Source organism: Hyla sarda, chromosome 9 (genome assembly GCF_029499605.1).
Source record: "Hyla sarda isolate aHylSar1 chromosome 9, aHylSar1.hap1, whole genome shotgun sequence".
Lineage (NCBI taxonomy): Eukaryota > Metazoa > Chordata > Amphibia > Anura > Hylidae > Hyla > Hyla sarda.
The window spans coordinates 71,324,009-71,347,040 of record NC_079197.1 but is presented as its reverse complement, the minus strand read 5'-3'; the positions used below and the strand labels follow the sequence as shown (position 1 = coordinate 71,347,040).

The following is a 23,032-nucleotide window of genomic DNA, read 5'->3' as shown; positions in this document are numbered from 1 at the left end:
CATTTTTTTGAGTACGAGTTACTTAGTTCGGGCCATTGAAATCAATGGATTTGGCTGCTCCCAATTACAGTAAATGTTGGCATCTTGTTTTTGGGAGACTGCCAATGGATACGACTAAGGCTAAGTTTCCATTTGTTGTTTTTCTTAAAAAACGCCAAGTATAATGGCAAATCTGCCGCACTGTGTTTTTTCGGTGAAAAAACACAGTGGCCAGATGTTAACTGTAAATGAATAGAAAATCACAAAATGCTATTTCCACTCGGTGTTTCTCAGTTTGCCATTTCTTTTCTTTTTTTTTTTTGCCATTTTTTCACTCCTCTTTGGCGTTTTCCTGCTCCTTGGCAATTTTTCTAAATCGCAGCATGTTGAGACTCTGGCATTTTTATCACAGAAGTCTTGCAGCTTTTCTCCTGTAGAAATCTATGAGAGTGAAAAAAAAAATGAATTTTTTTCTTTTTAAATGCCATGTGGGTTTTAACCCCTTAAAGCGCAACTGTCATGAGATTAAGGTCCCAGCGCTGAAAGGAGAGGATAAACGTGGCAGCTGCAAGGCTTTGCAAACCCCAAGCCACGCCTATCCGACTGTGCCAGACCGCTGAATAAATGTATTTTATAAGTTATAAAAGAAGGAGGAAAACCCATAAAGGTATGGTTACACTCATGTTATGTACATCTGTAACAACATATTAGTAGTCTGGGGGGGCTAAAAACTCATGACAGTTGCGCTTTAAGGACCATGGGTTTTTCCGTTTTTGCACTTGTGCTTTTTTTCTTCATCACCTTCTAAAAATCATAACGCTTTCAATTTTGCTCATATGAGGGCTTATTTTTTGCGCCACCAATTGTACTTTGTAATGACAAAATTAATGGAAAACCCAGAAAAAAAATATTTATAGGGCAAAATTGGGAAAAAAAACTTTTACGCAGTGCACTTTTTGGTTTAAGATGTTTAAAATTGTCCTCTTCTGACCTTTATAACTTTTTTAATTTTCAGTATACGGGGTGTTATGAGGGCTAATTTTTTGTGCCGTCATGTGAAGTTTTCTTTGGTACCATTTGGTTTGATCGGACTTTTTGATCGCTTTTTATTCATTTATTTATGTTATAGAAGTGACCAAAAATATGCAATTTTGGAAAAATTTTTACAGGTTTACCATGCGGTTTAATTAATGAAATATTTTTATAGTTTGGACATTTACGCAATCGGCAATACCACATATGTTTATATTTATTTTTATTTACATTTTTAACCCCTTAAGGACCAAGCGTTTTTCTGTTTTTGCACTTTTTCTTTTCTTTTTCCTTACCTTTTAAAAATCATAACCCTTTCAATTTTGCACCTAAAAAAACCATATGAGGGCTTTTTTTGGGGCCACCAATTCTACTTTGTAATAACAACAGTCATTTTACCCAAAAATCTACAGTGAAATGGAAAAAAAAATCATTGTATGACAAAATTGAAGAAAAAACTTCCTTTTATAAATTTTGGGGGCTTCCATTTCTATGCAGTACATTTTTCAGTACAAAATTACATTTTATCTTTATTCTGAAGGTCCATACGATTAAATTGATACCCTACTTATATAGGTTTGATTTTGTCATAACTACATGTACGAAAATTAATACATTTAAAATTGTCCTCTTCTGACCCTTATAACTTTCTTATTTTTTCGCGTACCGGGCTGTAGGAGGGCTCATTTTTTGCATCGTGATCTTAAATTTTTATCGATACCATTTTTGTTTTGATCAGACTTTTAGGTCACTTTTTATTCTTTTTTTTATAGTATAAAAAGTGACCAAAAATATGTTATTTTGTACTTTGGAATTTTTTTGTGCATACACTATTGACCGCACGGTTTAATTAATGATATATTTTTATAGTTCGGACATTTACCACATATGTTTATTTTTATTATGTTTATATATTTTTTATATGGAGTTTTGAAAAAGGGGGGTGATTTAAACTTTTAATAAGGAAGTGGTTAATGTGTGTTTTTTATCTTTTTTTTTTACTTTTCTTTTCTACATTTTTAGTCCCAGTGAAGGAAAGGTAAGCCCTCAAGCTACCTCAGAATCATCCCCCCCACTGGACCACCCCAGGGACGGAGTAAAGGCACCTTTAGACGCCACTGTTAGCTTTGACAGTGGCAATCTAAAGGGTTAATAGCCGGCCACGGCGATCGCCGCATGTCAGCTATTAACGCCGAACCCCAGCGACAGGAATCAGCTGGGGGAAGACGGTATGAAGCGGGCTCGAGTCAGGAGCCCGCGCCATACCCCGTTAACAGCACATGGACGAGTATAGATGTCCATGGTCGTTAACAGGTTAAATAGGAAAAGGGGGGTGATTCAAACTTTTATTAGGGAAGGGGTTAAATCACATTTAGTAACTCTTTTTTGACACTTTTTTTTGCAATGGTATAGCCCCCATAGGGGACTATAACATACATTACACTGATTCAATACACTTATCAATTCTATGCCATAGCATTGCATTTATCAGTGTTATTGGCGGTCGATTGCTCAATCCTGTATCTCAGGCATGGAGCAATAAAGCACCGATTGGACAGCCGGGAGAGGTAAGAAAACTCCCGCTGTCCTCTCAGCTGTTTAGGACACCGTAACTTTACCGCGGCGGTCCCTAACAGCTCCGCTGAGCTAACTGGCAGTGTATTCTCCTGTTTTAGACGCTGCGATCAACTTTGATCACGGCGTCTAAAGGGCTAATACCAGACATCAGCCCGATCGGCAATGTCCGGTATTTGCCGCGGCTCCTGGTTGCTGATAGCAATGGGACCCTGCAGATACGAAGCACGCTCAGCGTCTTAGTGCATTTCCCATTAGGGGAGCCGGCCACGGACGTAAATATATATCTGTGGTAACTGCCTTGGGGTGTAGTGAAGTTGGGGTGTTGCTTCGGTATATGAGGGGTTAATTTAACCCCTGTCACTCGTGACGCCACGGTGAGGGTTAATACGCTGAGGTAAATCTTCGGCCTATCGTCACCCTTCCCAGAAACGATAGGTGCGTGCTTAAATGAATGAAGGTCCACAATAGAGATGAACTTGAACTTGCATAAACTTTACTGAGGCACTTGCGGTACATCCAATTAACAGCAACAGTCTTAGCAATACAGTCTCTATACAGCAAGGCAGTGATTGACAGATGCTGAGGACCATTGACTTATCCAAAGGATTATTAGAATTAGGATTGGTGCAGAGATCCGTCCGGATTTAGGGGTCTATTTAGGTCCAGTGATCTTGTGGAGTTAACAGGGATTGAGATAACTCACAGTTTTGTAAAGATGGCCGTTGCCGCAAGGCTTGGGCCTAGTCACTGCTGACGACAGCAGCCCACGAGAAAAGAGAGGGAATAATGGCCGCCGCTCCCTTATATGGGCAAGGGCAGGGCCGTTTTGGATTGGTCCGTGTCAGCTGTCACTCACCGTTACAATGCATGGTGGGCGATCACCTGACTTCCTGCAAAGGTCCTTGAACCAGAAAACCATAAAGTTTTTGGAACGCATCACGTGACCCGCAGGTCCTGCAACACCACAACAAGGTAAGTACACTTTATTTACATATATACACATTGAATTTGAATAATTTTAACTATTAAAGGGTAGAGATGTAGCGAATTGTTCGCCTGCAAACAGTTCCCGGTGAACTTAGCATGTTCGCGTTCGCATCGCCGGGCGAACATATATGAAGTTTGATTCGCCCCCTTTACTTTAACATTGCGGTAAACTTTGACCTTGTGAGTCAGAGTCAGCAGACACATTACAGCCAATCAGCAGCAGTCCCTCCCTTCCAGATGCTCCTACCTCCTGCACGGACGCCATTGTACCTTCATTCGGCATGCTGCAGGCTTAGAAAGGGGAGGGACAGAGAAGCTGCTCCTGCTGTAATGGGGAAAGCGATAGCTAGGTTGCTGCTAGGTGGGGTATTCAGGGTCCACTTTACTCCTAAAGCACTAGTGTAACATCTGCTTTAAGGACAGCACCCAAAAAAGCCCTTTTTAGGGCTCAAATATCAGTCCGTGTGTCTTGCAACAGCTGGAGGCACCCTGGTTGGGAAGGAACCGCTGGTTAAAAGGGGTACTCCAGTGTAAAACTTATGTTCCTTCAAGCAACTAACTACAGTATTAAAAGGGCTATAAGTTCAGTCCATGTGTCTTGCAACTGCTGGAGGCACCCTGGTTGGGGACCTCTGCTTAAAAGGGGAACTCCACTGGCAACCTTTTTTGCTCATTGTCACACTAGTGCAAATCACATTTGGTGTGACAGTTGTTCAAATAAAAAAAAAATACCTTTTTTGGCTTTGAAATAAAACCAGTGCTGCCTAAAGGGGGGCTCTAACTATGTGCTGCCTAATATGGGGGAATGTATGTGCTGCCTAAAGGGGGGATCTAAATATGTGCTGCCTAAAGGGGGCTCTATGTGCTGCCTAAAAGGAGGCTCTAACTATGTGCTGCCTAATATGGGGGAATCTATGTGCTGCCTAAAGGGGGGCTCTATGTGCTGCCTAAAGGGGGGCTCTAACTATGTGCTGCCTAACATGGGGGAATCTATGTGATGCCTAAAGGGGGGGTCTAACTATGTGCTGCCTAAATGGGGCTCTATGTGCTGCCTAAAGGGAGGCTCTACCTATGTGCTGCCTAAAGGGGGCTCTAACTATGTGCTGTCTAATATGGAGGAATCTATGTGCTGCCTAAAGGGGGATCTAACTATGTGATGCCTAAAGGGGGGCTCTATGTGCTGCCTAAAGGGGGCTAAAGCACGTTATTCCAAAGAATTTAGGAATAATAGGTGATTTATGCCATTTATGGATTAAAACCACACTCTGCATCAACTATGTAATTTTCCATGGTAGTTTTGCCATGGATCCCCCTCCAGCACGCCACAGTCCAGGTATTAGTCCCCTTGAAACAACTTTTAAATCACTATTGTGGCCAGAAAGAGTCACTGTGGGTTTTAAAATTCGCCTGTCCATTGAAGTCAATGGCGGTTCGCGAACATTTGCGGAAGTTCACGTTCGACGTTTGCGAACCGAAAATTTTATGTTCGCGACATCACTATTAAAGGGGTGACAAGGGGCTAACTATTGATAAGGACACTCACCGGTACCTAGGGACTCTGACTTTGGAGGCCTCAATCCGGTACCGGGACACCTCAAACCCCCTTACTTAAAACAAGTCGACCTCGACGCCTGTCCCCTAAGGCAGAGGGACTAGGTCAGGTAGAACAGGATCTATATCCTGACAAAAAACTTTTATACACATTAGGTACTTTTAAACCTACTAGATATTTTTCTAGGCATTTTAAACATGTTTAGACTAGTAATCCTACTAAACACTTATAAAGGCTTCCAAGACATTTATGAAGCTATCTGGACAAATATGAAGCTATCTAGACGTTTAGTTTCTAACTTCTAAGACATTTTTATTAAGCTCACTATACATTTTAAAGCTTACTAGACAATTAGGCAGCTATCTGACAATTAGTTGCTAGCTCCTAAAACATTTTTATTAGCTCTCTACACATTTTACGAGGCTAACTAAACAGTAGCACAGCTCTTTATACCTTTAGTTTCAAGCTGACTAAACATTTTTATTATCTCACACATTTTTTTCGCCAACAATGAGTTACCTGTTAGTACACAAAAGGTACACTGGCTAGCCGGAAGCTAGGTCACAGTAAAATTGGCTGCTAGGGTCTATCGGCTACACGCTACCTACCCCTAGAGCACTTCAAAATAACCTACCTAGGTTACCTTTAGAACTACGTGTTTCATTTTGAACTCGCAAGAGCACCTACTGGCCAGTTAGAGCATCTCACACACGTACGGAAGAGGAAAGAGAAGTGTACCGAACAGTGGCAGGAATTGAATGACAATAGGCTACAATCCCTAAAATATTTTCTTAAGTGAGATACATTCTGTTTTTGTGTATGTACTGAAGTAGACTGAAGTAGTACATTTAAGTGAGTAGTTTAAGTACTATGTGTGCAAGGGTAAGTTATCCTTTTTTTTTTTGTTGAGACAGGTGCTAGCGATTGGCGACTAGAAACAATGTCACCTATTGAGCCAAGAGAGTCACCTATTGAGCAACTACTAAAACACCTTTTAGCATTTTTATACCTTTGTATGTACATGTGTACAAGAGTTATTTACATTTTTGTTTTTGGTTTACACGTGCATATAGCGGACAATTTTCTGTGTATAACCTTGACTTACTTTTTAGATACACAGACACGAAGCTATTTTTTCTGTGTACAGGAATTATATACATTTTCATTATACATTTATCAACACTCCAACAAGGTTCAGGTGCATACACCTGATAAGTGCACATTTTAGCAAGAGAGTCCTATAAATATAGGGTTATGTACATAAAATGGACGTGTAAGGATCTGCAGTCCACCTACACTAGGAGTCTATGAGAAACACTGTTACGCCGAGCGCTCCGGGTCCTTGCTCCTCCCCGGAGCGCTCGCGGCGTTCTTCTGTCTGCAGCGCCCCGGTCAGACCCGCTGACCGGGAGCGCTGCACTGTTATTGCCGGCGGGGAGGCGATCCTCGTAGCGGGACGCGCCCGTCCGCGGGTCGCATCCCAATCATCTCACCTGTCCCGTTCCCCTGCTGTCATGTCCCGGCGCGCGCGGCCCAGCTCTCTAGGGCGCGCGCGTGTCGGCTCTCTGAAATTTAAAGGGCCAGTGCACTACTAATTTGTGCCTGGCCGAATCAGTTGTAATCACTCCCATTCCATATAAAAACCCACTTCCCCTTCCTGTCCTTGCCGGATCTTGTTGCCTTGTGCCCTGAGAAAGCGTTACAGTGTGTTCCCAAGCCTGTGTACCCAGACCGTCTGCTGTTGCCCCTGACTACGAACCTCGCTGCCTGCCCTGACCTTCTGCTACGTCTGACCTCACCTCCGTCTAGTTCTTGTGTACCGCGCCTGTCTCAGCTGTCAGTGAGGTTGAGTCGCTATCGGGTGGAACGACCTGGGGGTTACCTGCCGCTGCAAGTCCATCCCGCTTTGCGGCGGGCTCAGGTGAAAGCCAGTAACCTCTTAGACTCTGTTCCCCTGGTACGGCCCACGCCATCACCTCACTGACACAGAGGATCCACCTCCAGTGTCCTCTCCACATACCAGTCCGGATCCTGACTGTAGATCTGGCCATGGATCCCGCTGAGGTTCCGCTGCCCAGTGTCGCTGACCTAACCTCCGTGGTTGCCCAGCAATCACAGCAGATCACGCTACAAGGACACCAGTTGACTCAGTTGACCGCTATGCTGCAACAGCTTCTGCCGCAACAACAGCAACCATCTCCCCTGCCAGCTCCTACATCTCCTCCACAGCGAGTGGCGGCTCCCAGCTTCCGCCTGTCTCTACCGAACAAGTTTGATGGGGACTCCAAACAGTGCCGTGGATTCCTGTCTCAGTGTTCCCTACACCTGGAGATGTCAGATCAATTCCCTACAGAACGGTCTAAGGTGGCGTTGGTGGTCAGCCTCCTGTCTGGAAAGGCCTTGTCATGGGCAACACCGCTTTGGGACCACAATGATCCTGCCACTGCTACAATCCAGTCCTTCTTCTCAGAAGTAGTGTATTTGAGGAGCCAGCCCGGGCTTCCTCAGCCGAGACTGCTTTGCTGAACCTTGTCCAAGGGAGTTCTTCTGTGGGCGAATACGCCATCCAGTTCTGCACCCTCGCCTCCGAGCTATCCTGGAATTATGAGGCCCTCTGCGCGACCTTCAAGAAAGGCTTATCCAGTAACATCAAAGATGTACTGGCCGCACGAGAAATGCCTGCTAATTTGTCGGAACTCGACATGCGTTTCTCGGAAAGACGCCAGGAACTTTGTCAGAGAAAGGATCTTGTTCGCACCAGGCGGTTTTTCTCCCAGGCTCCTCTCTTCCAACGTCCTTTGCAATCTGTTCCGGTGCCTTCCGCCGAGGAGGCTATGCAAGTGGATCGGTATCGCCTGACCCTACAAGAGAGGACTCGCTGCCGAAAAGCGAATTTGTGCCTGTACTGTGCTAGTACCGAACATTTCCTAAAATACTGTCCTATCCGCCCTCCGCGTCAGGAGAAACGCACGCACCTAGTTCACACTTGGTGTGAATTCTGCCTCTCCACGTCTGACTGTACCTGTGCGGATTTCTCCTTCCGCCAACTCCTCCTTCTCAGCAGTGGCCTTCTTGGACTCTGGTTCTGCAGGAAACTTTATCTTGGCCTCTTTCGTTAATAGGTTCAGTATTCCAGTAACCCGTCTCATCAAGCCGCTCTTCATCTCTTCAGTAAACGGAGAGAAATTGGACTGCACTGTGCGCTACCGCACTGAACCCCTGCCCATGAGCATTGGACTTCACCATGAAAAAATTGAATTTTTCGTTCTGCCTAACTGCGCCTCTGAAGTTCTTCTCGGCTTGCCGTGGCTCCAGCATCATGCTCCAACCCTCGACTGGACCACCGGGGAGATCAAAAGTTGGGGTCCTTTTGTCACAAGCGATGTCTCACATCTGCTTCCTCTAGTCAAACCCCCGAGGCTTCTTTTTTACTGGGACTTCCCAAGGCTTACCAGGACTATTCAGATGTATTCTGCAAAAAACAAGCAGAGGTCTTACCTCCACATAGACCTTATGATTGTCCCATTGACCTCCTTCCTGGTACCACTCCTCCCCGTGGCAGGATTTACCCTCTGTCAGCCCCAGAGACTCAAGCCATGACGGAGTATAGCCAGGAGAACTTAAAGAGGGGTTTTATCCTCATCCCCTGCTGGAGCGGGGTTCTTCTTTGTTTCTAAAAAGGATGGATCCTTACACCCATGTATTGACTACCGCGGGTTAAACAAGATTACCATCAAAAACCGCTATCCCCTGCCTTTGATCTCCGAACTCTTTGACCGTCTACGTGGAGCCAGTATCTTCACCAAACTGGACTTAAGGGGCGCGTATAATCTTATTCGCATCCGTAAAGGTGATGAATGGAAAACCGCTTTCAATACCAGAGATGGACATTTTGAATATCTAGTTATGCCCTTTGGGCTCTGCAACGCCCCTGCAGTCTTCCAGGACTTTGTTAATGAGATCTTTCGGGACTTATTGTATACCTGTGTTGTGGTCTACTTGGATGACATCTTGATTTTTTCCTCTAACTTAGAGGAACACCGTCATCATGTCCGTCAAGTGCTCCAAAGACTCTGTGAAAACCACCTGTACGCTACATTTGAAAAATGTCTCTTTGAATACAACAGTCTTCCTTTCCTAGGTTATCTAGTCTCTGACCAAGGGCTTCCAATGGATCCAGATAAACCGTCAGCGGTTTTGGATTGGCCACGCCCTTCTGGATTCCGTGCTATCCAACGCTTCCTGGGATTCGCCAACTATTATCGACAGTTTATTCCCCACTTCTCCCCCATTTTGGCCCCTATTGTGGCTCTGACTAAGAAGAATGCTAATCCAAAGTCGTGGCCTCCACAAGCGGATGAGGCCTTCAAACGTCTCAAAGCTGCCTTCACCTCTGCACCAGTTTTGTCCAGACCTGATCCGTTGAAACCATTCTTCCTGGAAGTAGATGCTTCCTCAGTCGGAGCCGGAGCCATACTTCTGCAAAAAAAGGCTACTGGACGTAACATTACATTGGAGATCGTAACATTACTCTATTGGAGATCGGGAATCAAGTTAATACTCGAGGAGTGGAGACATCTTTTGGAGGGTTCCAAATACCCCATTGTCATTTACACTGACCTCAAGAATTTGTCTTACCTCCAGTCCACTCAGCGTCTGAATCCTCGCCAGGCTAGATGGTCGTTGTTTTTTGCCCACTTCAACTTCGAGATACACTTCCGTCCCGCTGAAAAGAATGTCAGAGCTGACGCCCTTTCTCGTTCCTCTGATGCCTCTGAGTCTGAAGCCCCTCTGCAGCATATTATACCTCCTGAGTGCCTGGTCTCCTCTGCCCCAGCCTCACTGGGGCAAACCCCCCCTGGAAAGACTTTTGTTCCTCCACGCCTTCGCCTCAGGATCCTCAAATGGGGGCATTCTTCTCACCTGGCTGGTCATTCTGGCATTAAAAAGTCCATTGAGCTAATCTCCCGTCTGTATTGGTGGCCTACACTGGAGGGTGACGTTACTGATTTTGTTCGGGCTTGTACTGTTTGTGCCCGGGATAAAACTCCTCACCAGAAGCCTGCTGGACTCCTCCATCCTTTGCCCGTCACTGAGCAACCATGGTCCCAAATTGCCATGGATTTCATTACAGATCTTCCCGTATCCCATGGCAACACTGTCATCTGGGTGGTCGTTGATCGTTTTTCCAAAATGGCTCACTTCATTCCGCTTCCAGGCCTTCCTTCTACGCCACAGTTGGTGAAGCAATTTTTTCTGCAGAATTTTCGTCTTCACGGGCTTCCCACGCATATCGTCTCGGATAGAGGCGTTCAATTTGTGTCAACATTTTGGAGAGCTCTCTGCAATCAATTAAAGATCAAATAAAATTTCTCGTCCTCCTATCACCCTCAATCCAATGGACAAGTGGAAAGAGTAAATCAGATTCTTGTTGACTACTTGTGACATTTTGTCTCCTCCCGCCAAGATGATTGGGTCGACCTTCTGCCCTGGGCTGAATTCTCGTACAATTTCAAAAATTCTGAATCCTCCGCCAAATCCCCATTCTTTGTGGTGTACGGCCGTCACCCTCTGCCCTCCCTCCCCATTCCCACTTCTTCTGGAGTTCCTGCCGTGGATGAAGTAACCAGGGACTTCTCCGCTATCTGGAAGGAGACTCAAAAGTCGCTCCTACTGGCCTTGTCTCAAATGAAGAGACATGCAGATAAAAAGAGAAGAACCCCTCCTGTCTTTCTCCCTGGGGACAAAGTGTAGCTCTCTGCCAAATACATACGCTTTCGTGTCCCCAGCTACAAGATGGGTCCTCGCTACCTTGGTCCTTTTAAAATCAAGAATCAAATTAATTCTGTCTCTTACAAACTTCATTTTCCTTCTTCTCTTCGCATTCCTAACTCTTTCCATGTGTCTCTTCTCAAACCTCTTGTGCTTAACCGCTTTTCTCCCAAGGTTACTGTTCCCGCTCCTGTTTCTGGCTCCTCTGATGTCTTCGCTGTGAAAGAGATCCTTGCCTCCAAGATCGTCCGATTTTTTTTAATTGATTGGGAGAATTGTGGCCCTGAAGAGAGGTCCTGGTAACCTGAGGCCAACATTTTTGACAAGGAGCTTGTCTGCAGATTCCTGGGCTCCAAAAAGAGGGGGAGACCTAAGGGGGGGGGTACTGTTACGCCGAGCGCTCCTTGTCCCTGCTCCTCCCCGGAGCGCTCGCGGCGTTCTTCTGTCTGCAGTGCCCCGGTCAGACCCGCTGACCGGGAGCGCTACACTGTTATTGCCGGCGGGGATGCGATCCGCGTAGCGGGACACGCCCGTCCGTGGGTCGCATCCCAATTGTCTCACCTGTCCCGTTCCCCTGCTGTCATGTCCCGGCACGCACAGCCCCGCTCTCTAGGGCGCGCGCGCCGGCTCTCTGAAATTTAAAGGGCCAGTGCACCACTTATTGGTGCCTGGCCCAATCAGTTGTAATCACTCCCATTCCATATAAAAACCCGCTTCCCTTTCCTGTCCTTGCCAGATCTTGTTGCCTTGTGCCCTGAGAAAGCGTTACAGTGTGTTCCCAAGCCTGTGTACCCAGACCGTCTGCTGTTGCCCCTGACTACGAACCTCGCTGCCTGTCCTGACCTTCTGCTACGTCTGACCTTGCCTTTTGCCTAGTCCTTCTGTACCGCGCCTGACTCAGTCAGTGAGGTTGAGTCGCTATCGGGTGGAACGACCTGGGGGTTACCTGCCGCTGCAAGTCCATCCTGCTTTGCGCCGGGCTCTGGTGAAAACCAGTAACCTCTTAGGCTCCGTTCCCCTGGTACGGCCCACGCAATCACCTCACTGACACAGAGGATCCACCTCCAGTGTCCTCTCCGCATACCAGTCCGGATCCTGACAAATACGGCTTTACCACAATCAGCCGGGCACAAAACTTACGGATCTCCTACTGGCTAGGAGTCTCTTGACCTGATGGTCAGGCACAAAGCTTGATGGTTGCGTTGCTGAACTTAAAACTGGAACAATCTTAGCACAGTCCTGCTAGGCACATGTCTTGAACTTGGTTACTGAAAAACAAAAGTGGTTAGCATAGAAAAGCAATAAACATTACTTTACAGTCCTTCAAAAGACATTTCTTCTGAATCTTCTTGTGCCTCTAGTAGATCCTCTATATCTGCCAACATCTAAGGCAGGCGAGGAGTTAATGTAACTCTCCCACACCACATTGGCGAGAGTAGAATGGGCAACAGTAGGATTTAGGGTGACCAGCGGCTTACTGGCCGGGATCACAGTTGGTGCATAGGGTTTTAGCACCATCGCCATATCAGGAGTGGGGCAAAACACTTTCGTCGGTACCCCAGAAGCAGGCAAACTCTCCATGTTAGAAGAGGGCCTTGGTACATATGTTGGTACCTGTGCAGGAGGCAAACTTTCATTGCTCCGAGAGGGCCTAGGTACGTGCGTTGGTACCTCTGGAACAGACAAACTCTCATTGCTCCGAGAGGGTATAGGTACGGTCTTTGGTGCCCGCAATTTAGGCTTACTTTCTTGAACTTGAGCAGGACTTGGCACTTTACTGTACACAGAAGATGATTGATGCTGTAGAGGCTCCTCCTCCTTGAGTACGTTGGTGGAGGCATCAGGAGCAGACCATTTCGGCCTCAGGTTGAAGGGATCCGATTCCCAATCTATAGACGGAAAGTATTTGAAGGGAAGCTGTGTTGGGGCTGTTGGTCTTGTGACTGCTGCAGCCCATTCTCCACTCAGGCTCTGGACGGGGTGTACTCCACAATCTCACCCACCTCCAAGGAGTAGAACTTTTTATGAAGATTTGGCCTCTGTACTGTTCGCCGGTTTATAAGGATGGTTTGCCCTGTGTGGCAATATAGGAGTGTCCCATAACCCCTGACCTTGTCGAACTTGGCCACAGTTGCTCTTCGTCGTTCTAGAGGCTCCTCACCTTCTCGGGAATGGTTCCATTTGCGGATGAATAAAGCTTCCATCTCTTTAGTGTTCTCACAGTAGCGAATTCTTTCCTCAGGAGGCAAATGCACATGCTTAGGGGCAGAGCACTGTACGTTCTCTGTGTCGGGCCTTTAATCTGTCCATCAGTTCAGCCAGCTCGGCTTCTTGACGCGCCCTTTCCCTTTGTGCAGCTGGAATTGGTGGGACTGGCTTTCCAGGTATAGGTTGTAGAACAGCGTGCATATACTCGATGAGTCCCGGCTCGTCCCCAAAGATCCACTGGGGCAAATCTGGTGAGCACGGTCGTTCAATTGGGAAAGCAGATAAGGGTATTTTAGCTCCCGGACTGGAGGAAGAAGAATAGGCCGCCTCTGGCGGGGTACTCACTGCAGACTCCTCCGATGGGATCTCAGCCCACGAGCCCCAAGTTCTGTGATGAGGGGACAGTCTCACCGGCGATGCACCTCCAGGTGTCCATGCGCTCTCCGTTGGAGGTGTCTCTGGCCAATCGTCATCATCATCAGGCAGTGGCGGAAGATTGCGGGCTCCCTCTTCGTCTAATGACAACCGCTGCAGACGGTCAGCAAGTTCTTGGAAAAGTCGGGCTGCGACTGCCACAACTTTCCGCTGTTCCTGCGCCATTTTGCCATCTTCACCACGTGGAATGCTGCTCTCCGCCATGTCTGTACTCTCCGGCTCCCTGTGCAGACTGAAGAGGTCGGTGTGCGTGGTGTCTTTTATAGTGGGCTTCCCCAAAATGGCGGCCGGCAGGAACGACGTCATCGGTGAAGCCCCGACTCCTGGTCCTTCCAGAGACAACTCCTGTATCTCCAAGTTCCTTTTCGGCTGTGATACAGCAACTTGGCAGCCACGCCCAGGGGTGGGGCGTGGCGCAGCGCGGGCCTTCTTCGCGTGCTTTTCCGGCAGCAGCTCAGCCCCCCCCCCCGTGATGTCATGCCCCGCCCCCTTAATACAAGTCTATGGGAGGGGGCATGGCTATCGCTATGCCCTGTTACCGGGAGCGCTGCACTGGTGTCACCCCGCCCGCGTGTCGCATCCCAATCTCCTCACCTGCCCCGTCCTCTTGCTGTTCTGTCCCGGCGCTCGCGAACCCGCTCTCTAGGGCGCGCGCGTGCCGGCTCTCTGAAATTTAAAGGGCCAGTGCACTATTAATTGGTGCCTGGCCCAATCAGTACCTACACCTGCGCCATGTGTATAAAAACCCACTTCCCCTTCCTGTCCTTGCCGGATCTTGTTGCCTTGTGCCCTGTGAAAGCGTTAGTGTGTTCCAAAGCCTGTTTACCCAGTTTACCTTCTGCTGTTGCCCCGGACTACGACTCTTGCTGCCTGCCCTGACCTTCTGCTACGTCCGACCTTGCTCTTGCCTTGTCCCTGTGTACCGGGCCTGTCTCAGCTGTCAGCTGGGGTTGAGTCGATATCAGGTGGAACGACCTGGAGGTTACCTGCCGCTGCAAGTCCGTCCCGCTTTGCGGCGGGCTCTGGTGAAAACCAGTAACCCCTTAGACTCCGTTCTCCTGGTACGGCCCACGCCATCACCCCACTGACACAGAGGATCCACCACCAGTGTCCTCGCTGCATAGCAGTCCGGATCCTGACAGGTATGCACTGATGAGGTCAGAAAAATGCGCAACAATATGCAGAAAAAAATCTGTATTTTTGTAAAACACCAGCCGGCGAGTACTATTGTTTGGACTTTCACAGTATGTAGGCCCTTGACAGATTAACAGGTACAAAATTGTACACTACTTGGATGTACGTGTAACAGTGAGCGCTTCGGTCCCCTCCTCTGTACCGGAGCACTCGCTGCCTCGGCCTCTGCCTGCTGTTCCCCGGCGCGTCCCGGTCAGACACGCTGACCGAGAGCGCGGGAATTCCTCTGGCGGGGTTGCGGTTAGCGTGGCGGCTGATCACCGCACACGCGCCGCATCCCGTTCCTCCTCACCTGCAGCTCCGTCCTCGTGTGCTGCCTCTGTTCCCCGGTGCACGGCCCCGCTCCTTGGGGCGCGTGCACGCCGGCTTCATGAAATTTAAAGGGCCAGCGCACCATTGATTGGTGTCTGGCCCTCACTGTTCTATAAATGTCTCCTGCCCCTTCCTGCCCTCACCGGATCTTTAGTGCCTTGTGCCTAGTGAAGGCATTCCCTCTGTTCAGTGTTGCCTGTTGCCAAACCGTTGCCCGTGACTACCGCTAGTGAACCTGTGCTGCCTGCCCTGACCTGTTACCTGACTATCGCCTGTGAACCTGTGCCGCCTGCCCTGACCTTTGCTACGTCCGACTACGCTTCTGCCTGCTCCTCCTGTACCGCGCCATTCTCAGCTACCAGAGGGGTCGAGTCGCTATCGGGTGGAACGACCTGGGGGCTACCTGCCGCAGCAAGACCATCCCGCTTTGCGGCGGGCCCTGATGAAGACCAGTAGTCCCTTAGACTCCGTTTCCCTGGTACGGCCCACATCATCGCCCCTCTGGATCAGAGGATCCACCTCCTGTCTCCTGACCGGTACGTTACAGTAAGATCCGGCCATGGATCCCGCTTAGACGCCTCTTCCTAGCCTTGCGGATCTTACCACCGTAGTGGCTAAACAGAATCAGCAGATAGCCCAGCAAGGTCAACATTTGGCTCAGTTGGCGGCCATGATGCAGCAACTCCTGTCTGCCCAGCAACAGCCGTCACCTCCACCTGCACCTGCTGCTTCATCACAGTCTGCAGTCGTCTCCAGTGCCAGAGTCCGTTTGTCCTTGCCGGACAAGTACGACGGTGATCCGAAGCAGTGCCGTGGGTTCCTGTCGCAGTGCTCACTCCATCTCGAGTTACTGGCCGACCAGTTCCCATCCGAACGAGCCACGGTGGCTTTCATACTCAGCTTGCTCTCCGGGAAGGCCCTGGCCTGGGCTACACCTTTATGGGACCGCTTTGATCCAGCCACTACCTCTGTCACGATGCCGGCTGGCAGGTAGTGGATCCTCTGTGCCAGAGAGGGATTGGCGTGGACCGTGCTAGAGGATCGGTTCTAAGTCACTACTGGTTTTCACCAGAGCCCGCCGCAAAGCGGGATGGTCTTGCTGCGGCGGTAGTGACCAGGTCGTATCCCCTAGCAACGGCTCAACCTCTCTGGCTGCTGAAGACAGGCGCGGTACAAGGGAGTAGGCAGAAGCAAGGTCGGACGTAGCAGAAGGTCGGGGGCAGGCGGCAAGGATCGTAGTCAGGGGCAACGGCAGGAGGTCAGGAACACGGACTAGGAACAGACAGGAGAACGCTTTCACTAGGCAAAAGTGCAACAAGATCCGGCAAGGGAGTGCAAGGGAGGAGACTAGATATAGCCAGGGAACAGGTGGGAGCCAATTAATTGGAACCACTGCGCCAATCAGCGGCGCAGTGGCCCTTTAAATCGCAGAGACCCGGCGCGCGCGCGCCCTAGGGAGCGGGGCCGCGCGCGCCGGGACAGAACAGACGGAGAGCGAGTCAGGTAGGGGAGCCGGGGTGCGCATCGCGAGCGGGCGCTACCCGCATCGCGAATCGCATCCCGGCTGGCAGCGGAATCGCAGCGCCCCGGGTCAGAGGACGTGACCGGAGCGCTGCCGCAGGGAGAGTGAAGCGAGCGCTCCGGGGAGGAGCGGGGACCCGGAGCGCTCGGCGTAACAGTACCCCCCCCCTTGGGTCTCCCCCTCTTCTTAGGGCCAAAGAACCTGAGGAAAAAAAACTCAATTTTTCCGTGATGAGGTCCGATGCAAATTAGGAGGGGTTCTGTGTGGAAACGTACGAGACAGTCCAATCTTTTATTGTAAAAACAATAGATGTAGAGGGGTCTGGCGAGACTGGTCACAGGAACGTAGAACCTGTTGATGAGAGAGGCCAAAAAAAATTTTCCTGCAGATCCGGAATCCAAGAAGAGCATAGTAGAGAAGGAGAAGGTAGAGGCAGATATCCGCACAGGCACAGTAAGGCGTGGAGAAGCAGAGTTGACATCAAGAACTGTGTCACCTTTGTGCGGAGTCAGCGTACGTCTTTCCAGGCGGGGAGGACGGATAGGACAATCCTTCAGGAAGTGTTCGGTACCGGCATAGTACAGGCAAAGATTCTCCATGCGGCGTCGTGTCCTCTCTTGAGGTGTCAAGCAAGACCGGTCAACTTGCATAGCCTCCGCGGCGGGAAGCACAGGAACAGATTGCAGAGGACCAGAGGAGAGAGGAGCCGGAGAGAAAAAACGCTTCGTGCGAACAAAGTCCATATCCAGGCGGAGCTCCAGACGCCATCCGGAAGAACGCATGTCAATGCGAGTGGCTAGATGAATGAGTTCATGTAGGTCAGCAGGAGTCTCTCGTGCGGCCAGAACATCTTTAATGTTGCTGGATAGGCCTTTTTTAAAGGTCGCGCAGAGAACCTCACTATTCCAGGACAACTCGTAAGCAAGAGCACGGAACTGAATGGCGTACTCGCCAACGGAAGAAACACCCTGGGCCAGGTTCAGCAGGGCAATCTCGGCTGAAGAAGCTCGGGCAGGTTCCTCAAAGACACTTCGAATTTCCGAGAAGAAGGAGTGTACAGAGGCAGTGACGGGGTCCTTGCGGTCCCAGAGCGGTGCGGCCCATGACAGGGCTTTTCCAGACAGAAGGCAGAACACGAAAGCCACCTTAGACCTTTCAGTAGGAAACTGGTCCGACATCATCTCCAAGTGCTGGGAACATTGCGAAAGAAAGCCACGGCAATACTTAGAGTCCCCATTAAATTTGTCCGGCAAGGACAGGCGGAGGCTAGGAGTGGCCACTCGCTGCGGAGGAGGTGCAGGAGCTGGCGGAGGAGAAGATTGCTGGAGAAGTTGCGACTGAAGTTGGTGCGAAATGGTGGACATTTCCGACAGCTGACGGGTTAGAAGGGCGATCTGTCGGGCTTGCTGGGCGGCCACCGTGGTGAGGTCAGCGACAACTGGCAGAGGAACTTCAGCGGGATCCATGGCCGGATCTACTGTCACGATGCCGGCTGGCAGGTAGTGGATCCTCTGTGCCAGAGAGGGATTGGCGTGGACCGTGCTAGAGGATCGGTTCTAAGTCACTACTGGTTTTCACCAGAGCCCGCCGCAAAGCGGGATGGTCTTGCTGCGGCGGTAGTGACCAGGTCGTATCCCCTAGCAACGGCTCAACCTCTCTGGCTGCTGAAGACAGGCGCGGTACAAGGGAGTAGGCAGAAGCAAGGTCGGACGTAGCAGAAGGTCGGGGGCAGGCGGCAAGGATCGTAGTCAGGGGCAACGGCAGGAGGTCAGGAACACGGACTAGGAACAGACAGGAGAACGCTTTCACTAGGCACAAGTGCAACAAGATCCGGCAAGGGAGTGCAAGGGAGGAGACTAGATATAGCCAGGGAACAGGTGGGAGCCAATTAATTGGAACCACTGCGCCAATCAGCGGCGCAGTGGCCCTTTAAATCGCAGAGACCCGGCGCGCGCGCGCCCTAGGGAGCGGGGCCGCGCGCGCCGGGACAGAACAGACGGAGAGCGAGTCAGGTAGGGGAGCCGGGGTGCGCATCGCGAGCGGGCGCTACCCGCATCGCGAATCGCATCCCGGCTGGCAGCGGAATCGCAGCGCCCCGGGTCAGAGGACGTGACCGGAGCGCTGCCGCAGGGAGAGTGAAGCGAGCGCTCCGGGGAGGAGCGGGGACCCGGAGCGCTCGGCGTAACAACCTCCATCCAGAGCTTCTGTCAAGAGTTCCGGAGTGTTTTCGAGGAACCTGCCTGGGTTACCCCCGCAGAATCTGCTTTGCTGAACCTGACCCAAGGAGGCTCTACCGTGGGTGAATATGCCATCCAATTCCGTACCCTCGCCTCCGAGTTGAAGTGGAACAATGATGCCCTCTGTGCCACTTTCAAGAAGGGACTAAGTAGTGAAGTTAAGGACGTCTTAGCTGCACGGGAAATACCGTCTACCCTCAGTGACCTTATTCTGCTGGCCACTAGGATTGATAAGCGATTCGCCGAAAGACAAGAGAGAGAAAGAGGAGAAAGGGGGAGCTCGTCCTAGACGCTATCCTCGTCTGGTTCCCGTTTTTCAGCGTCCACCGCAACCCGTCTTGGGGCCTCCCGCTGTGGAAGCCATGCAGGTGGACCGGTCTCGCTTGACCCCGCAGGAACGGAGCCATCGCAGAGACGAGAACCTGTGTCTGTACTGTGCTAGTACCGAGCACTTCCTCAGAGACTGTCCTCTTCGTCCACCGCGTTCGGGAAACGCTCGCACCTAGTAAACGTAGGAGAGATTTTGCTAGGTGTGGATTCTTCCTCTCCACGTCTTATGGTATCAGTGCAGCTTTCCGTTCCCTCCAAGTCTACCTTCACTGCCACCGCCTTCTTGGATTCTGGATCTGCTGGCAATTGCATCCATGCCTCCTTGGTTGACAAGCATCAAATCCCTGTGGTCCGTTTGCCCAAACCATTTTTCATTTCCACTGTCAATGGAGAGAGACATTCTGCCACTGTGCAGCACCGCACCTTACCATTACTGATGGGCGTAGGATTTTCGCACACTGAAACGCTGGAGTTCTTGGTTCTTCCCTTCTGTTCCTCAGAACTCCTCTTGGGGTTGCCCTGGCTTCAGCGCCACTGTCCCATCCTTGATTGGACCTCTGGAGAGATCCTGAAGTGTGGTCCCTCCTGCTCCGGTCGTTGTCTCTGTGCTCGTCAAACGTGACCCCGTTGTTCCTCCGACACCGGGTCTTCCGGAGCCTTACCACTGCTTCGCTGATGTCTTCTGCAAGAAGCAAGCCGAAGTTCTTCCGCCTCATAGACCTAACGATTGTCCAATCGATTTGGTGCCCGGTTCTACTCCACCCCGGGGTAGAATCTACCCACTCTCACCACCAGAGACTCTCGCCATGTCAGAGTACATTCGTGAAAATCTGCAGAAAGGTTTCATAAGGAAATCTTCCTCTCCCGCTGGGGACGTTTTTTTCTTTGTTACCAATAAAGATGGCTCCCTCCGTCCTTGCATAGACTACAGAGGCTTAAACAAGATAACTGTCAAGAATCATTACCCTCTTCCCTTGATCTCTGAGCTATTTGACCGCCTCCGTGGGGCTAGGATCTTAACCAAGCTGGACCTGCGAGGAGCTTGCAATCTGATCCAAATCCGAGAGGGCGACGAGTGGAAGACCGCCTTCAACACACGGGATGGCCATTTTGAATACCTGGTGATGCCATTCGGTCTTTGCAACGCACCTGCTGTATTCCAAGAATTTGTCAACGACATTTTCAGAGATCTGCTTTACACCTGCGTGGTCGTATACCTTGACGACATCCTCATCTTCTCCTCCAACCTGGACCAACACCGGATCCATGTCCGTCAAGTTCTTTCACGTCTTAGAAGGAATCACCTGTATGCCAAGATCGAGAAGTGTCTGTTTGAGCAGTCCAGCCTGCCCTTCCTTGGGTACATCATTTCAGCCCAGGGTCTACAGATGGACCCAGCCAAGCTCTCAGTGGTACAGGACTGGCCACGCCCCTCTGGACTCCGTGCTATTCAGAGATTTTTGGGTTTCGCCAATTATTATAGGCAATTTATTCCCCATTATTCCACTCTGGTGTCACCCATTGTAGCTCTGACCAAAAAGGGGGCTAATCCCAAATCTTGGCCTTCTCAAGCAGAAGAGGCCTTCCAGTCATTGAAAGCCTCTTTTGCCTCCGCACCAGTACTCTCCAGACCTGACCCCACTAAGCCATTTTCCCTGGAAGTGGGTGCCATACTTACCCAGAAGTCACCCAGGGGCAAGACTCTTTCTTGCGGATTCTACTGCAAGACCTTCACTCCCGCCGAGAGAAATTATTCTATTGGCGATAGGGAACTATTGGCCATAAAATTGGCACTTGAGGAGTGAAGGCATCTTCTCGAGGGCTCCATCCACCCTGTGAGTATCTTCACGGACCACAAAAACCTTGCCTATCTCCAATCCGCACAAAGGCTGAATCCACGTCAGGCTCGCTGGTCCTTGTTCTTTGCTCGCTTTAATTTTGTGATCCATTTTCGTCCTGCGAGCAAGAACATCAGGGCTGATGCCCTTTCCCGCTCTTCTGACGTGCTGGGAGACGAGTTAACATCCCAGCATATAATTCCGCCTGAGCGCCTAATTGCAGCTGCTCCAGTGGAACTGCGCTCCATCCCCACAGGCAAGTCCTATGTGCCTCCACGTCAGCGCCTACGAGTCCTCAAGTGGGGCCATGCCTCTTTATTCGCAGGTCATCCTGGGGTACAGAAGAATCTCCAGCTCATCTCCCAAAGATACTGGTGGCCTACTATGGAGAAAGATGTCTCGGATTACGTCCAAGCTTGCATGATTTGTGCTGGGGACAAGTCGCCTCGTCAGAAGCCTGCTGGTCTCCTCTTGCCTCTCCCTATTCCTGAGGTTCCGTGGTCTCACATCGCCATGGACTTTGTTACCGATCTCCCCTCCTCCCATGGAATGACGGTCATTTGGGTCGTCATTGACCGCTTCTCAAAGATGGCCCACTTCGTACCTCTGCCTGGCCTTCCGTCTGCACCTGTGTTAGCCAAACAGTTTTTTCAGCATATTTTTAGCCTCCACGGTCTTCCCAAGCACATTGTCTCTGACCGTGGGGTACAATTTGTCTCCAAATTTTGGAGGGCTCTATGTGGTTAGCTCGGGGTCAAGTTGGACTTCATCTTCCCATCACCCTCAGTCCAATGGCCAGGTGGAACGGGTGAATCAAATTTTGGGAGACTATCTACGTCATTTCGTGTCCTCACGTGGCCAGGTGGAACAGGTGAATCAAATTTTGGGAGACTATCTACGTCATTTCGTGTCCTCACGCCACAGTGACTGGTCTGATTTGCTTCCCTGGGCAGAATTTTCTTATAATTACAAACACTCCTCTGCCTCTAACAAGTCTCCATTTTTTGTAGTCTTTGGTCGCCATCCTCTTCCACCTCTGCCGCTGTCCTCCTCTTCTCCCGTACCGGCTGTTGACGACCTTGTCCGGGATTTCTCTTCCATCTGGCGAGAAACCCGCACTGCTCTCCTCAAAGCCTCTGCCCGCATGAAGTCCCAGGCCGACAAGAAACTCAAAGTTCCTCCAGAATTTTCTCCTGGTGACAAAGTTTGTCTCTCCTCCAAATATATCCAATTCCGGGTTCCAAGCTACGGGGAGGGGGAGACCTAAGGGGGGGGGTACTGTAACAGTGAGCGCTCCGGTCCCATCCTCTGTACCGGAGCGCTCGCTGCCTCGGCCTCTGCCTGCTGTTCCCTGGCGCGTCCCGGTCAGACACGCTGACCGAGAGCACAGGGATTCCTCCGGCGGGGTTGCAGTTAGCGTGGCGGCTGATAACCGCACACGCGCCGCATCCCGTTCCTCCTCACCTGCAGCTCCGTCCTCGTGTGCTGCCTCTGTTCCCCGGCGCACGCGGCCCCGCTCCTTAGGGCGCGCGTGCGCCGGCTTCATGAAATTTAAAGGGCCAGCGCACCATTGATTGGTGCCTGGCCCTCACTGTTCTATAAATGTCTCCTGCCCCTTCCTGCCCTCGCCAGATCTTTAGTGCCTTGTGCCTAGTGAAAGCGTTCCCTCTGTTCAGTGTTGCCTGTTGCCAAACCGTTGCCCGTGACTACCGCTAGTGAACCTGTGCTGCCTGCCCTGACCTGTTGCCTGACTATCGCCTGTGAACTTGTGCCGCCTGCCCTGACCTCTGCTACGTCCGACTATGCTTCTGCCTGCTCCTCCTGTACCGCGCCATTCTCAGCTACCAGAGGGGTCGAGCCGCTATCGGGTGGAATGACCTGGGGGCTACCTGCCGCAGCAAGACCATCCCGCTTTGCGGCGGGCCCTGGTGAAGACCAGTAGTCCCTTAGACTCCGTTCCCCTGGTACGGCCCACGTCATCACCCCTCTGGTTCAGTGGATCCACCTCCTGTCTCCTAACTGGTGCGTTACAGTACGTATGCGGTATGCACTGATG

The 23,032-nt window shown here is 50.6% G+C and overlaps 1 protein-coding gene across 1 annotated transcript in view; it reads right to left on the bottom strand.

Annotated features, from left to right (window-relative positions):
* LOC130291895 (G-protein coupled receptor 143-like) overlaps positions 1-19,854 on the bottom strand; it is a 190,717-nt gene extending 170,863 nt beyond the window's left edge. Inside the window, exon 1 of the mRNA XM_056541328.1 lies at positions 19,567-19,854. Coding sequence (XP_056397303.1) covers positions 19,567-19,854 — 288 coding nt within the window. The remainder of the gene's footprint in view (positions 1-19,566) is intronic.
* Between the last annotated feature and the right edge of the window lie 3,178 nt (positions 19,855-23,032).